The sequence below is a fragment of the Photinus pyralis genome, unplaced genomic scaffold (genome assembly GCF_008802855.1).
Source record: "Photinus pyralis isolate 1611_PpyrPB1 unplaced genomic scaffold, Ppyr1.3 Ppyr1.4_LG1, whole genome shotgun sequence".
NCBI classification, from domain to species: domain Eukaryota; kingdom Metazoa; phylum Arthropoda; class Insecta; order Coleoptera; family Lampyridae; genus Photinus; species Photinus pyralis.
In genome coordinates this window covers 53,995,834-54,009,255 of record NW_022170249.1, presented here as the reverse complement: position 1 = coordinate 54,009,255, position 13,422 = coordinate 53,995,834, and the positions used below count along the sequence as shown (strand labels likewise).

Sequence of the window (13,422 nt, the reverse complement as noted above, 5' to 3'; positions counted from 1 at the left end):
AGTTTCTGTGATTCTGATATTTTAAAAGCGAACGAAAGCGGGTAATGTATTTTACATGTAAATTCTGAAAATTGCCAAACGGAGTAACTAAATGTGCTAACCTTTTTTCGGAAAATAAGATAATGTATCCGTTTTCTAGCTCCTATGTGTTGGTAAAAAAATTTTTGTCAACTCGCAGACAGTAAGCCGCTTAACGCAAAACTCAATTTTATGGAAACGCCGTCTGATATCTGTAAAAAGCTTTTTGTGGTAAATTTTAACGTAGTTCCTCCCCTTTCGCGATTTTGTTCTTTTGTCAAATAATAGTAAAATGTTATAGAATTACGAGCCACTTGAGAGACGCAAAAATGTTCGAAGGTAATATTACACTCGAACACAGAGCGTCGCGTCGTTTCGTATCACTAAAAGTAAAATTAAGGTCACGAATACAAGGTAGAAATCTTTTTGGATCGTTAGGCATCACTTTCTATACAGAGGTAAATGCCAAAAGGCGCGTTGCTTCATATCAGATGATACAGATTTTCACTTTCATTTTTTGTATTTACAATTCGGATTTTATTGCAGCAGGAGTTCTTTGAAGCTAAGCTTAATTTATTCTGAAATTTTGTTTCCTGGCGTTTCCTCTGAATGTATTAAACCTAAAAATCCAGTTTGCGTGCAATATGTAGAATGTAATATGTAAAGGTAACCAGCTTTGCGAGGCCAATGTTTTATTCATATAAAACAAGGTGTATCTTAAGCACAATGATAAATAAAGCCAAGGCGGTCTGGGTTGTTAGTAGGTAATGATTATCGACTCGCAACCATGAACAACATACTCTTGACTTGAGGCAATTGGTGCATTTCCACAGCGCAGAGGACCCGCTTTCCTCCATTATAACTTGAATTTCTGTCACACATCTGACGACTTCTCGAGTTTTCACAATGGCAGATTAGACGTAATCAACAAAATTCATTGATGGTCCACTAAGCTACATGGATTCTGACCATGTACACAAAGACAATGGTTTTCTTTGCACAATGTCGTTTTTTGTTGGATCTGTAAGGGAAATATTAAGCCTATTACGCAAACAATCCTAAAATCATTCTCTAAGCAAAGAAAACACAGAGGCATCTAGGTACCCAATTGTCTATGTCCGCTCTACGCTTTTGTAGATTTTAGAGGTAGGTACATCTTTGCAGATAAGGTGAGATCCATTTGGTAAACCCGAGATCCATTTTCGGATCTCGCCTTTTTTACTGTGTATATCGAGTCTATTAGCTCGGTCGATCATACAGGAAGCTAAATTTCAATTTTCGCCCGGATCTCAACTTTTAGGTTTTTGTCAAAATTTATACACGCGAAGTTCTTGAATGATCATCTTAGGGGGCGCTGCTTACGTTATATATAATGCGTTATATTTTAAATAAAGTGAGATCCAAATAAACGGCAACGTTGTAAAGCGGTACTCTCGCTTTAAAGTGCGATAGCAAATAATGAAAGAGGTAGCTGTACTATGTGCTCTTTAACGTAAATAATTTGTTATCTGCCACCTCGTATGTATTATTCCTAATCCACGTTACGGTATAAGGGCGGATTTGTATTAAAGAGATTAAACTGGTGGATTGAGGAGAAATGTAAAATAACGTTTAGTATATTTTAATAAACACATTAAATTAATAAATTAATAATTAAAATAAGAGGGTCATAATGGATTCTAAGGGTATCGAAACTATAAGCTAGGAACACACCTACCACGGTGCCCAATAAGGGAATTTGATACACTTTCGATGACCACCTGTATTTTGATCAAAAGATGTCAAAAACGTTAATTTCTATACCAAGTTCATCGGGAAAAGAACCAAAGATATTACAGCGCTGTCTAAATTTGGTAAATTGTTTATGATTGATTTTACCAATTAGGTATCCTACGCGTAGTGGAAGAGAGGTACAAAGCAGTTTTATTCTGATTTCTTCGGGTTTGGTGTTTACCTACACATGATTGCAGGATAAGTTCGATGTTTTTGAACTGAAATTGTCACCTCCATGATTTGAACCAATTTGACTAACCAAAACATCTTTCTTCAAAAATGAACTTTTTACAGATTTCGTTACGAAATACTGAACAACCTAATGGTTTAGGTACATGTAATCATAAGCAAATATCTTTAGGGTTCTTGGGATTGCATTTTACTAACCAGGCAGCATACACAGTACTGGAAGAGAGATAAGAAAGCAATTTGATAATGAGTTCTTTGGATTTGGTGTTTATACATGATTGTAGGATGAATGAGATGTTTTTGAACCAAAATGGCCACCTCCATGGTTTGAACCAATTTGACTAACCAAGGCACCTTTCTTAAAAAATGAACTTTTTGCAGATTTCGTTACGAAATACTGAACAACCTAATGGTTTACATGTAAAATCATAAGCAAATAACTTTAGAGTTCTTGTAATTGCTTTTTACCAACCGCACCATACGATACTGGAAGAGATAAAAAAAATCAATTTGATAATGATTTCTTTGGATTTGGTGTTTATACATGATTGGAGGATGAATTAGATCTTTTGAACCAAAATGGTCACCTCCATGATTTGAACCAATTTGACTAACCAAGGCACCCTTCTTAAAAAATGAACTTTTTGCAGATTTCGTTACGAAATACTGAACAACCTAATGGTTTACATGTAATCATAAGCAAATAACTTTAGAGTTCTTGTGATTGCTTTTTACCAACCGCACCATACGATACTGGAAGAGATAAAAAAAATCAATTTGATAATGATTTCTTTGGATTGGGTGTTTATACATGATTGAAGGATGAATTAGATGTTTTTGAACAAAAATGGCCACCTCCATGATTTGAACCAATTTGACTAACCAAGGCACCTTTCTTAAAAAATGAACTTTTTGCAGATTTCGTTACGAAATACTGAACAACCTTATAGTTTACATGTAATCATAAGCAAATAACTTTAGAGTTCTTGTGATTGCTTTTTACCAACCATGCACCATAAGGTACTAGAAGAGAGATAAGAAAGCAATTTGATAATGAGTTCTTTGGATTTGGTGTTTATACATGATTGTAGGATGAATTAGATGTTTTTGAACCAAAATGGCCACCTCCATGGTTTGAACCAATTTGACTAACCAAGGCATATTTCTTCAAAAATGAACTTTTTACAGATTTCATTACGAAATACTGAACAACCTAATGGTTTACATGTAATCATAGGCAAATAACTTTAGAGTTCTTGTGATTGCTTTTTACCAACCGCACCATACGATACTGGAAGAGATAAAAAAGCAATTTGATAATGATTTCTTTGGGTTTGGTGTTTATACATGATTGTAGGATGAATACCTATGCATGAACAATTTTGAAGCATTTCAGATAATGCCAAAAAATTATTACATTAATTATAATGGTGGTGTAAAGTGAGTTTGAATTGGGTCCTTCAATTCAAAGATGTAGACTTATACACCGCTATCAGCTGTTAGAAAAATAAAATAATCATTTCCAACGGGAACTCTTTCCTTTAATAAATAGCTAATCGTTAATATTTATCATCGATGTAAAATAGAGTATTACACTAGATATTATTTAATTAAATGTTATAATGTTTCAAGCCCCGGGTGCCAAATAATGTTAACGCACCGCTTTATCGAAGAAAGAATACGCGAAGGAATCCTACAGGAAGGCTAACAACCTGTTAAGTATTCGCAAAAGATAACGAAATCTATTTTTAGAACAAGTACATTTGACAACACCGCATGATCTCTCCTTATCACACCAATGTCATTTTATACACTATATGATCTCTACTTAAGTGTATTTATTTTTGGATCTCATCCTAACTGCTTTTTATATGGATAATTTTAATTGTAGAATTCTTTTCCCCTCTATAGGGGTAATGATAGAAGAACATATTTCATGTCGTTGGCAACCCATTATACACGCATATTTTTAACTTTAAAGGGGGATCTCAGGTTATCCTACTATTATCCGGATCTCGACTTACATCAATATATATATATATATATATATATATATATATATATATATATATATATATATATATATATATATATATATAATTAAATTTCCTTCAAGTCTAACGTTACCATTTGTAAGAGGATAACGAAACACACAAATCACTGAACTCGGTCTTTACTTTCAGTACTTACGATATTTTTAAAAACAAGTGACCAACCCACTATACCATTTTGGATACCCTTAAATAATACAGCAATACAGAAACTTTAAGTATAATGAATGTTGTCTAGAACGCATGATGTCGCTATATGTTACGAGTTTGGATTTATGTGTGGTGGCGCGGAAAGGAGACTCTCCTCTCTTCGATTAAGGTTCGTAATGCGGAAGAAGATGACTTATTCATTTTAGGGATATTAAATATTGCCTTTACATGGCTACTAATTGTAAGATTTTTGTTCTCAAACCTATTAAGAAGTAATTTCCACGCAATAGCGTGATATGAGAATGTAGGAAATTGAAGGAACAGGGGTATTATTGGAGGAGGTTAAAAGAAGAGAAAAATGGACGAATGGAACAATAGAAACAAAATACGAAGAATCGAATACAATTGACAGGGGAATTTTTTTAATCAGCTCGTATTCGGAAACACGACTTTTAATCGGTGCATATTCAATAGCGTTTCGTTCTCAAGTTAGACGAGGAACAGAAGGACGGACAAAACCATCAAGTAAAGGGAATTTTTTTCTTTCGAAAAATTCCTCTAAAAAGGGAGGAAATGCAGAAAATATAAATGTAGTTAAGTAAACAGTTTTTGTGAATTGGCGTAAATAAATATTTATCTATTTATTACAGAAGTTTGCTTATATGTTTAAACGTGGTGTGACTTCCTTGTTGGCTAGAACGCCAGAGAATAAAATTGGAAGTGTAGGTATCTATCTATACCACTGCCTACTATTAATAGTAATTATAATCTCTTTGATACTCCTGAGTGCAATCAAAGTGACTTTTGACAAAACGAGCTCTTTAAAACGAATGTACTCTTATAAGTATATATTTCCATTTACAATTATTTCACATATTTTGGGGTTAAAAATTTTTTTGGACACGATTTAGATGTTTTAACAAAATGACAAAATAAATGGAAATACAATCAATTAGATAGTTGTGGTGCTTTTATGAAAATAACCAACTAAACAATTGAGTTTGTATAGTGCTCTTAAAAAAAATCGAATAAAACTGTGACATTGTATTCGTTGATAAATGGTTTTTCTTCGTTCGGAGTTTCCAGTAAACGCACGGGGCTCCTCCATTTAAGTATTACATCCACACACATAATAAAGTAACATTCTTTCCTGAAAAAGTTCTTCAAAGGTTAATCGTTAATTATGGATTGAATGTATTTTCTTTAAACTTTCGTAATTAACACCGAGATCGTTTTAAAGTTTCATTAAATCATTTTAATTGTTATTACAACCATGAAACGTTTTGAAACTTCCGTATTATTAAAACTTTATGATTTACTTTTATAATATTTTGATTTAATTAAAATTTCAAGTTAGATTTTCACACGATCGTATCTGAAGGATCGGCATCAAGATTTAAGTGTAAAATAGCACTGGCCTCGTAGATAAAGTCTATGGGTTGTTATAGTAAAGTAGTTGAATCTTTATCCAACTAGCACGCCTCTTAAATTAAATTACCGTGAAAACTTTGTAATAATATTCGGTATGACATTCTATGTTCTTTTTTATGAAACAAAAATAAAAGATCGATTTTACTTTTCAGTACAGGCATTGAAATACCTCGCGCTTCACTAAAAGTTCTTCCGTTTAGTGTATGCGAGATGCGATATTAGTGATAATAATGCAATAATTATTGCACAACATAATCAAATTATAATTACAGGACAATTATTAATAATACAGAGAGATGGCCAGTCAAAAAAGAAATTAAGTGAATGTAAACCTTGGTTCTAACTAGTAACTAGTGAATTAATTACTAGTAAAATAATTAGTAAATTAATGACCTGATTGAATAGGACGTTGTATACTGATTTTTTCTGCTATTTTCTAGTCACGTATGAAATATCCAAATTGTCCTCATTTTAAAACATAAACAGAGAATACTGAAATTTCAAACAGCACTTCAAGACTACTATTTAAAATAAATAAATAACAAGAATGTTAATAACGTTATTGGTTTTTGACATCATGACGGGTGCTTTCCTGGAAAATGGCTTAAATTGGTTGATGGCAGAGTAATCCATTTTTTGTATAAAAAATTTGTATGGTTACACTATCTTTTCTGTTTCAGGGTCCCGTGCCAAAGGTAATTGTGATGGGCTCAAGCACAACTTCGGAAACGACACTCAACACAAGCACCGACAGCTCTAACACAATTGTAACGACAATGACCGTTACTGATGGTGACAACACGGAAGACAGTTTGGACATAACGGAGCCGATCGACATACTAAATTCCGAAAATAGCACTGACAGCACGAAGACGTGCAGCCAAATTTTGCAGCCGACCCCTGTTTCTCCCAAAACGCCGAGTACGGCGAAACAAGAAACTAAATTTACGTTTGATGTAGACTCTCCACCGAAAACCGCATATTTAAAAACTGAACAGTTTGTATTCGACGTTCCAGTTCAGCAGACGCCCGCCAGCAAAGCAAAAAATGTGGACGAATTGATGCAACAACAAGTGGACGCTCTACGACAAGAAGCAAGGCGGAGAAATAGTTATCGAGCGGCGCAACACAACTACAACTCCATTGACATCGCATACCACAACGTGCTGGTTCACAGAAGGCATAGCGAGTTCGACAGTCAAAGATCAACGCCTGAACATAATGCAGCAGCAAAAGAGCGTAGAAGTTACAGACGAAAAATCGATACCCACGAAGACTCCCCGGGTGCAGACAAGTCGTCGAAAGAAGCGATCACAAAGAACGGCCGAACTTCCCCAAAACATTCCAAGTTAGATCCAACAGTAGATACGTCTACTGAATCACAAGATGAGACGCTTTCCACAAAGCCGAGGCAAAGGCATAAAAGAGGAAGTAAGCGCCACAGCTCCCCCAACAAACATAAAGGTGATAAATTTTCGTACGACGAAAAACATCTGGCAAAGTACCGTTCGACACCCCCCGATTTGCGCGTTGACTATTTTAACGAACATCCGGAAAAATGCCCGACAGGAACGCTTATTCCTTTGCCGATGGAGAAACGGGGGAGTGTATGCTTAAATAAGTGTTTGCGTGAAGTGGGTGCCCAGTTGGATCCCACCGTTACGTCGCCGATAAACGTAACTACGAATCCGTTAGATAGTTCCATTCGTATCGGTAATCGGAAAGTGCCGCAAGCAACAATAGTCGTACAGCAGGCCTCGCTTAGCTCCGAGCAGGGAAATGTTTCGACCGTGTTGCTGAGGAACGGTAGTGAGTTCGTCTCGAATGTTGAAAGTGCGGGCAATAAATTGTGTTTAAAGAAACAAAGGGAGGAACATATGAAACAGTTGCTTGACGTGGGGAATCACTTGACCTTGGAAGAAATGCACGATTTTGAAATGAGGTAAGTGCGTAACCCAATACAATCATTTTTGAGAGAGCGCTTCTTTGGTTCGTCACCTTTTTCATCATCAAACCTTCACTTTTTTCAGCGGGCATTATGTCACGGTCTAGTATTAATGTTTGCACCCCTAACGGCCGTGTTCGGTGATAAAAATCTATCCGTTTATTCCCAGAAAAATCATATAATAGAAATCGAACGAACAAAACATTTTGAGACGTCTAGAAAACGGTATTTTTTGTACAAGTGGTATTAATGGTAAAATGCAGTTACACTAATCCTCCGTAACTTAAAGGAACATTGGTCTTTGCCTTCAAAACAAACTAGTTTAAATTAAGTAAATAACTACTACGCAAAATTATTACCTACGCTGCAATCTATATAACGCGACAGACTACAACGTAAGAATTTGAAGAAAAATTATTCCTTGAAAATCCTTACTTCAACGTGTCTACTCGCAACTACACCAAGAATAGCCACCGCACAGTACCTTAAGTTCCTTTTCCGCAGTCTTGCTCTGCGATGATATCGACGGTCTTTGGGGTAATAATATCTTGTTGTTCGTCAACCGGAAATATCTTCTATAGGTGATCGTATGATACCAAATCTTCCCCCGGAAAGTGATCGGAGGGTTGGGGGAGACAGGAGTGCTTTACTTTGCGAGTCAGGTTCTTATATAGTTTTTCGGTTTTTCCCATTAACGCCATAAATACCGAATGGATAGCGCCTTTAAATAACTTGGTACGGGTGTGACTTTAGTTTTGTCACTTCAACAATGGGATAGGATAGAACTTCATAACTTCCCCCTCCTCCTTGTAGAATATTTTTGCCGATCGCAGGTTGATAAAATCTACAAAGTCTTCTCTGATAATATCTTGGTAAACACATCTCACAATATATCATCACATATATATCTCACACTTCGCCCTCATTAATCAAACTGCAAATTCATGAAAAGAAGTATCACTTTCAAAACTAGTTGTACAAATAACTATTGTGTCATTTAAATTCCAGATTCCTACAGGAGTCACATTACGAATTAATCGCACTAAATTTCACATCATTACAAAATAGGTTTTACAGGGACACACATATAAGCATGGGCTGGAAAGATGGAGGATTTATTTTTCTACGAATGATCGCATACACAAATGAAGGGTGTCCTCCCTCTAACTAACTTTTCCAATTAGTTGTACTTTTATGGATTTTCGCTGAACTAATTGCAATAGCTTACACGTTTTCCAAAGTCGACACTTCTTGTATCTCCAAATCTCTGAAGTACACGATAAGGGCGTATTGAACGTCATGTTTAGGTCCGATCTGCATTTTCCTCTGTATTTTCATTATGGAAATAGGATGCAAAATCGGTTTGTCTATTCTAAGAAAGCATGTCGCAGTTACAGAATATCTAAGACGTTAAAATTTGAGTTTAATTTGTACTCACCTTGTGATTTATTCGCTGTAAATTGGTAGCTTTGTCAAAGTGTGTATTGCCGAAGCAAAAATAATGGAGAGGAAGAATTTTGTAAATAAACGCAGCAAGAAAGAGAATTACATTTAGACGTTATATTTAGTATTGGCACAGTATACCATAAGTGTGGCGATAAATGGCATAGCAGTAAATAGTTATTTATGCAATGAGTGTATAAATGAGGCGTTTTATTGGTGAGTGAGATGTTTAGTCCACGAGCGCAGCGAGATTAAAATGGTTAGATGGATGGGAGTTCTCAGCTGATGCTGAAAGTGAATTTTTATATAAATTAATGTCATTCCCTTTAATAAAATGGTTGTTATGTATGAGTTGTTGCTAACGATTAATGGTTGCTAATGCATAATGGTTATATATAAGTGGTTGCTAACGATTAATGGTTGCTAACGTATAATGGTTTCTAACCATTAATGAGCTTCATTGTTACACCTGTAACTAAGGTGTAATTTATGTTATCAAGAGGTCGACGAAAAAATTAGGTTAAATTTAGGTTTTTTATCTAGGGAAAACCAGAAAAACGTTCACAAACTGTAATGTGCGTTAAATAGATTATAATTTACTTTTTCCGGTCCATATAATAATATGAAGTTGATGATGGTTCCTCAGAGACGAAACACCGCCATAACAAAATGTGGCCATCATTTTGTAGAGCTCAAGAAGTGCCTATGAGGAAGTGTTATTTGTTTTTGATATATTTTCAAACAGGGCCAGATAAAAATACATACGAATATGGTTAATTGCGGATTTTGTCGAATATCTTTGGAATTAATCGGAATTTCCGAATTTTGAAAGCATCGTTTTACTAAGCCCTAAATTACGCAACTTTTTTTTTCTAATTAAAGCGACTGTGGTTTCCGATTTCACTATGGTGTTCATTCCCATGCAGGACCACACCGTGTATATATATATATATAGCCCTTCAAATTTTGAATTTTGTTGATGGAAGGGATCATCGAAGAAAGCACCTCTCCCTGGAGAGCTCAAGTTTTAATTACGAAGAATGCAACTCATAAAAAGCGTCTTGTAATCGATTATTCACAGACAATAAATAGGTATACGCTGCTGGACGCATATCCTCTTCCAAATATGGAAGAATTAGTATCTAATATATCGAATTATTCTATATTTAGTGCAATCGATCTGCAAAGTGCTTACCATCAGATCCCAATCTTATCCGAAGAACGACTATATACTGTTTTCGAAGCGCACGGAAACCTCTATCAATTTCGCCGAATTCCGTTTGGTGTAACTAATGGAGTGTCAAGTTTTCAAGGAGTTCTTGATTGGATCATTAGAGAGGAAGAATTGGAGGGAACATACGTCTATTTGGATGATATAACCATTTGCGGCAAAACTTTACAGGAGCATGACAAGAATCTCGAGAAATTTATGGCAGCCGCTTCCAAATATGGGCTGACTATTAACAAAGAAAAAAGTAAGTTCTCTCAAAATGCAATTAATATCCTGGGTTATCATATAAAGGATCATGTAATCAGACCGGATCCCGACCGCCTTCGACCACTTATTAGTATGCCGCCGCCCCATGATTTACCTTCATTACGAAGAGTTATGGGTTTGTTTGCCCACTATAGCAAATGGATACCAAGATTTTCGGAAAAAGTCCACGCCTTATCAAACACAAAGAACTTTCCATTAGGGAACGAACTTGTACAACGCTTTGAAGAGCTCAAATCTGATATTGCAAAATCAGCTATTAACGCTATAGATCATAACGTGCAGTTCACTGTCGAAACAGATGCTTCGGATCATTCCATAGCGGCAACCTTATCCCAGGCTAACCGGCCGGTTGCATTTTTCTCAAGAACACTAAATAAAAGTGAATTGTCGAATCGTTAAAGAAATGGCGTCATTTCCTCATTGGCAAACCATTTCGTCTTATTACCGATCAATGATCTGTACCCTTCATGTTTAATAATAAACTGTCAAGTAAAATAAACAAGTTAAAAAGTAATCGTAAACGATTTACATAAAGCGCATTTCCACTTGCATTCATTTCCCATTTGTAAGATGCAACTTCTATTAAAATCGTAAAAATCCGCCCACAAATATGAAAGATAGCGTTGCAGATGGGCAATCCATTGTTGACGTGCTACTTCAATTTCAGTTTATGCGAAGAATTTCATTTCAATGCTTTTCTAAATAAGAAAGTTGGAACTGCGCATGCGCAAAACCAAATTTTGAAATTGGCGTTTGATTTTCCTTTATCCCAAGTGCCTCTGTATCAAATTTCGTTTAAATTCTTCCATAAATAAAAAAGTTGGCACTGCGCATGCGCAAAACCAAATTTTGAAATTGGCGTTTGATTTTCTTTTATTCCAAGTGCCTATGTATCAAATTTCATTCAAATACTTTTATAAGTAAAAAAGTTTGCAATTCGGCTTATAAATGGTCGAGATGCGAAAAGGGCACTGTGAATTTTGAATCGGGCATTGCGTGTTATATGGCTAAATCTATGCCCATATTGAATTTCATGCAATTCAGTTCATAACTAACGGAGATGTAAAAGCGATCGAACATTTCTAAACAAAGTTATGGTTCACACGGACAGATAGATGGACAGACAGACAAAGGAACAGACGGAGAGACCAACCGGCAGGCGACAGATAGCAATCCAAAATTATAAACGATCTCTAGGATCGTTAATAAACGGCAAAAGTGTAAAATTATGGAACATGTAAAAAACGGTTTTTTGTTTTTTTTTACAATAACTTTTTTTTGTAAGCGGTACAGAAAAAATTCCTTCCTTGGTACAAGACTCGACACCATAACGAACCAAATAGCGAAAAAAGTAGAACAATAGCTCTTAAGATAAAAACTAGTAGCGTCGCAAAGTTAGCGGACGGACGGACGGACGGACGGACGGACAAAGTGGCCACAATAGCGCATTTTTTTTTAATTTTTGTGGAAATGCGCTAAAAAAAACTAGAAAATACAGCGCTGGCGTCTGGAATTAGCGCCATTCAAGTATGATATTGTGTACCGACCAGGAAAGCAGAACGATGTTGCAGACGCATTGTCGCGTGTTTGTGCTAATATGCAGACTCGCTCTGATAAACTCATTTCTTTACACGGCGCATTATGCCATCCTGGTGTTTCGAGAATGACACATTGGGTGAGATCGAAAAATTTGCCTTTTTCTGTAGAAGAAATCAGGAAAACGACTAATTCATGTCGCGTCTGTTCAGAAATAAAACCTAAATATTTCAGGTCTGCTACGCCTGGTCCTGGTTTGATAAAAGCTACCTCGCCATTTGAAAGATTAAGTATTGATTTTAAAGGACCAGTTCCTTCTAATACGAAGAATAAGTATATACTCACTATTATCGATGAATATTCACGTTTCCCATTTGCCTTCCCATGCGCTGACATGAGCTCTAAGACAGTAATCAAATGTCTTAATGACATATTTATGCTATTTGGTATGCCGTCTTATCTTCATTCAGATAGAGGGACTTCATTCGTTTCTTCGGAGGTAAAAGATTTTCTAAATTCAGACCAATCACCTGTAGAGCAAGTTGGCGAACCAAGATCGTTTTTGGATTCAGAAACTGAAAGAATAGAACAGCCAGTAACTACTGATTCAGACCAATCGGCTGCAGAGCAAATTGATTCACCATCGAATTTTATTGACGAATCGATTTCACGAAGATCAGTTAGACAACGTAGGCTCCCAATCCTTACAATGATTATATTTTAAAATGATGTGTGGATGAGTGTGGTAATATACAAATACATTATTTATTGCCTCATTCTAATCTAGTTTGTAATGTTATTTTAATGTCATTTCCTATATTGTCATTACCAATAATTTTGTTGAATAAAACCGTTTATTCTAAAGGTTTTATCTATATCAACGCCCCCCCCCCCCCCCATGAATTATTTGCCGAAATGCTGTTTCTGCATCTGCATACCTTCTTCGAACTTTCACACTTGTGTGATACTGCCACCCTTGACTTCATCTCTATCACCTCGTATGAAAGACATCAGTTTAATCGCTGGTATATAATATACTGTCAACTGTGACGTACTTCTCCACAAGTGAACACATTTCTCGACAAGTGAACGAAACGCCAGACTTCGAGAAAAACAAATTTTCGTGCGCAATGCATTTTGTAAAAAAAAGAGATAATACACATAAACATACAATTTATTTCTAACTGATGCGACGAACTTCGTTAGGAAGTCCGCGCACAGATGGCATGAAAATTAAATTAATTTACAAATGATTGCCAGCGGGCGAAAATGCGGCAGTCGGCGGCAACTTGAATGTAAAGTCGGCGAAACGGACGAACTCGAGTGCCACCAGAAGATTAGAGCCTTGCTCTTGCCCAAGGTTGGCGGTTTCGGAACGGTCTCGGAGG

General features: G+C 36.0%; 1 protein-coding gene across 1 annotated transcript in view; it reads left to right on the top strand.

The window, feature by feature from the left end:
• LOC116162927 overlaps positions 1-13,422 on the top strand; it is a 318,902-nt gene that overhangs the window by 19,397 nt on the left and 286,083 nt on the right. Inside the window, exon 2 of the mRNA XM_031476698.1 lies at positions 6,293-7,554. Within this exon, the coding sequence (XP_031332558.1) occupies positions 6,293-7,554 (1,262 nt within the window). The remainder of the gene's footprint in view (positions 1-6,292; positions 7,555-13,422) is intronic.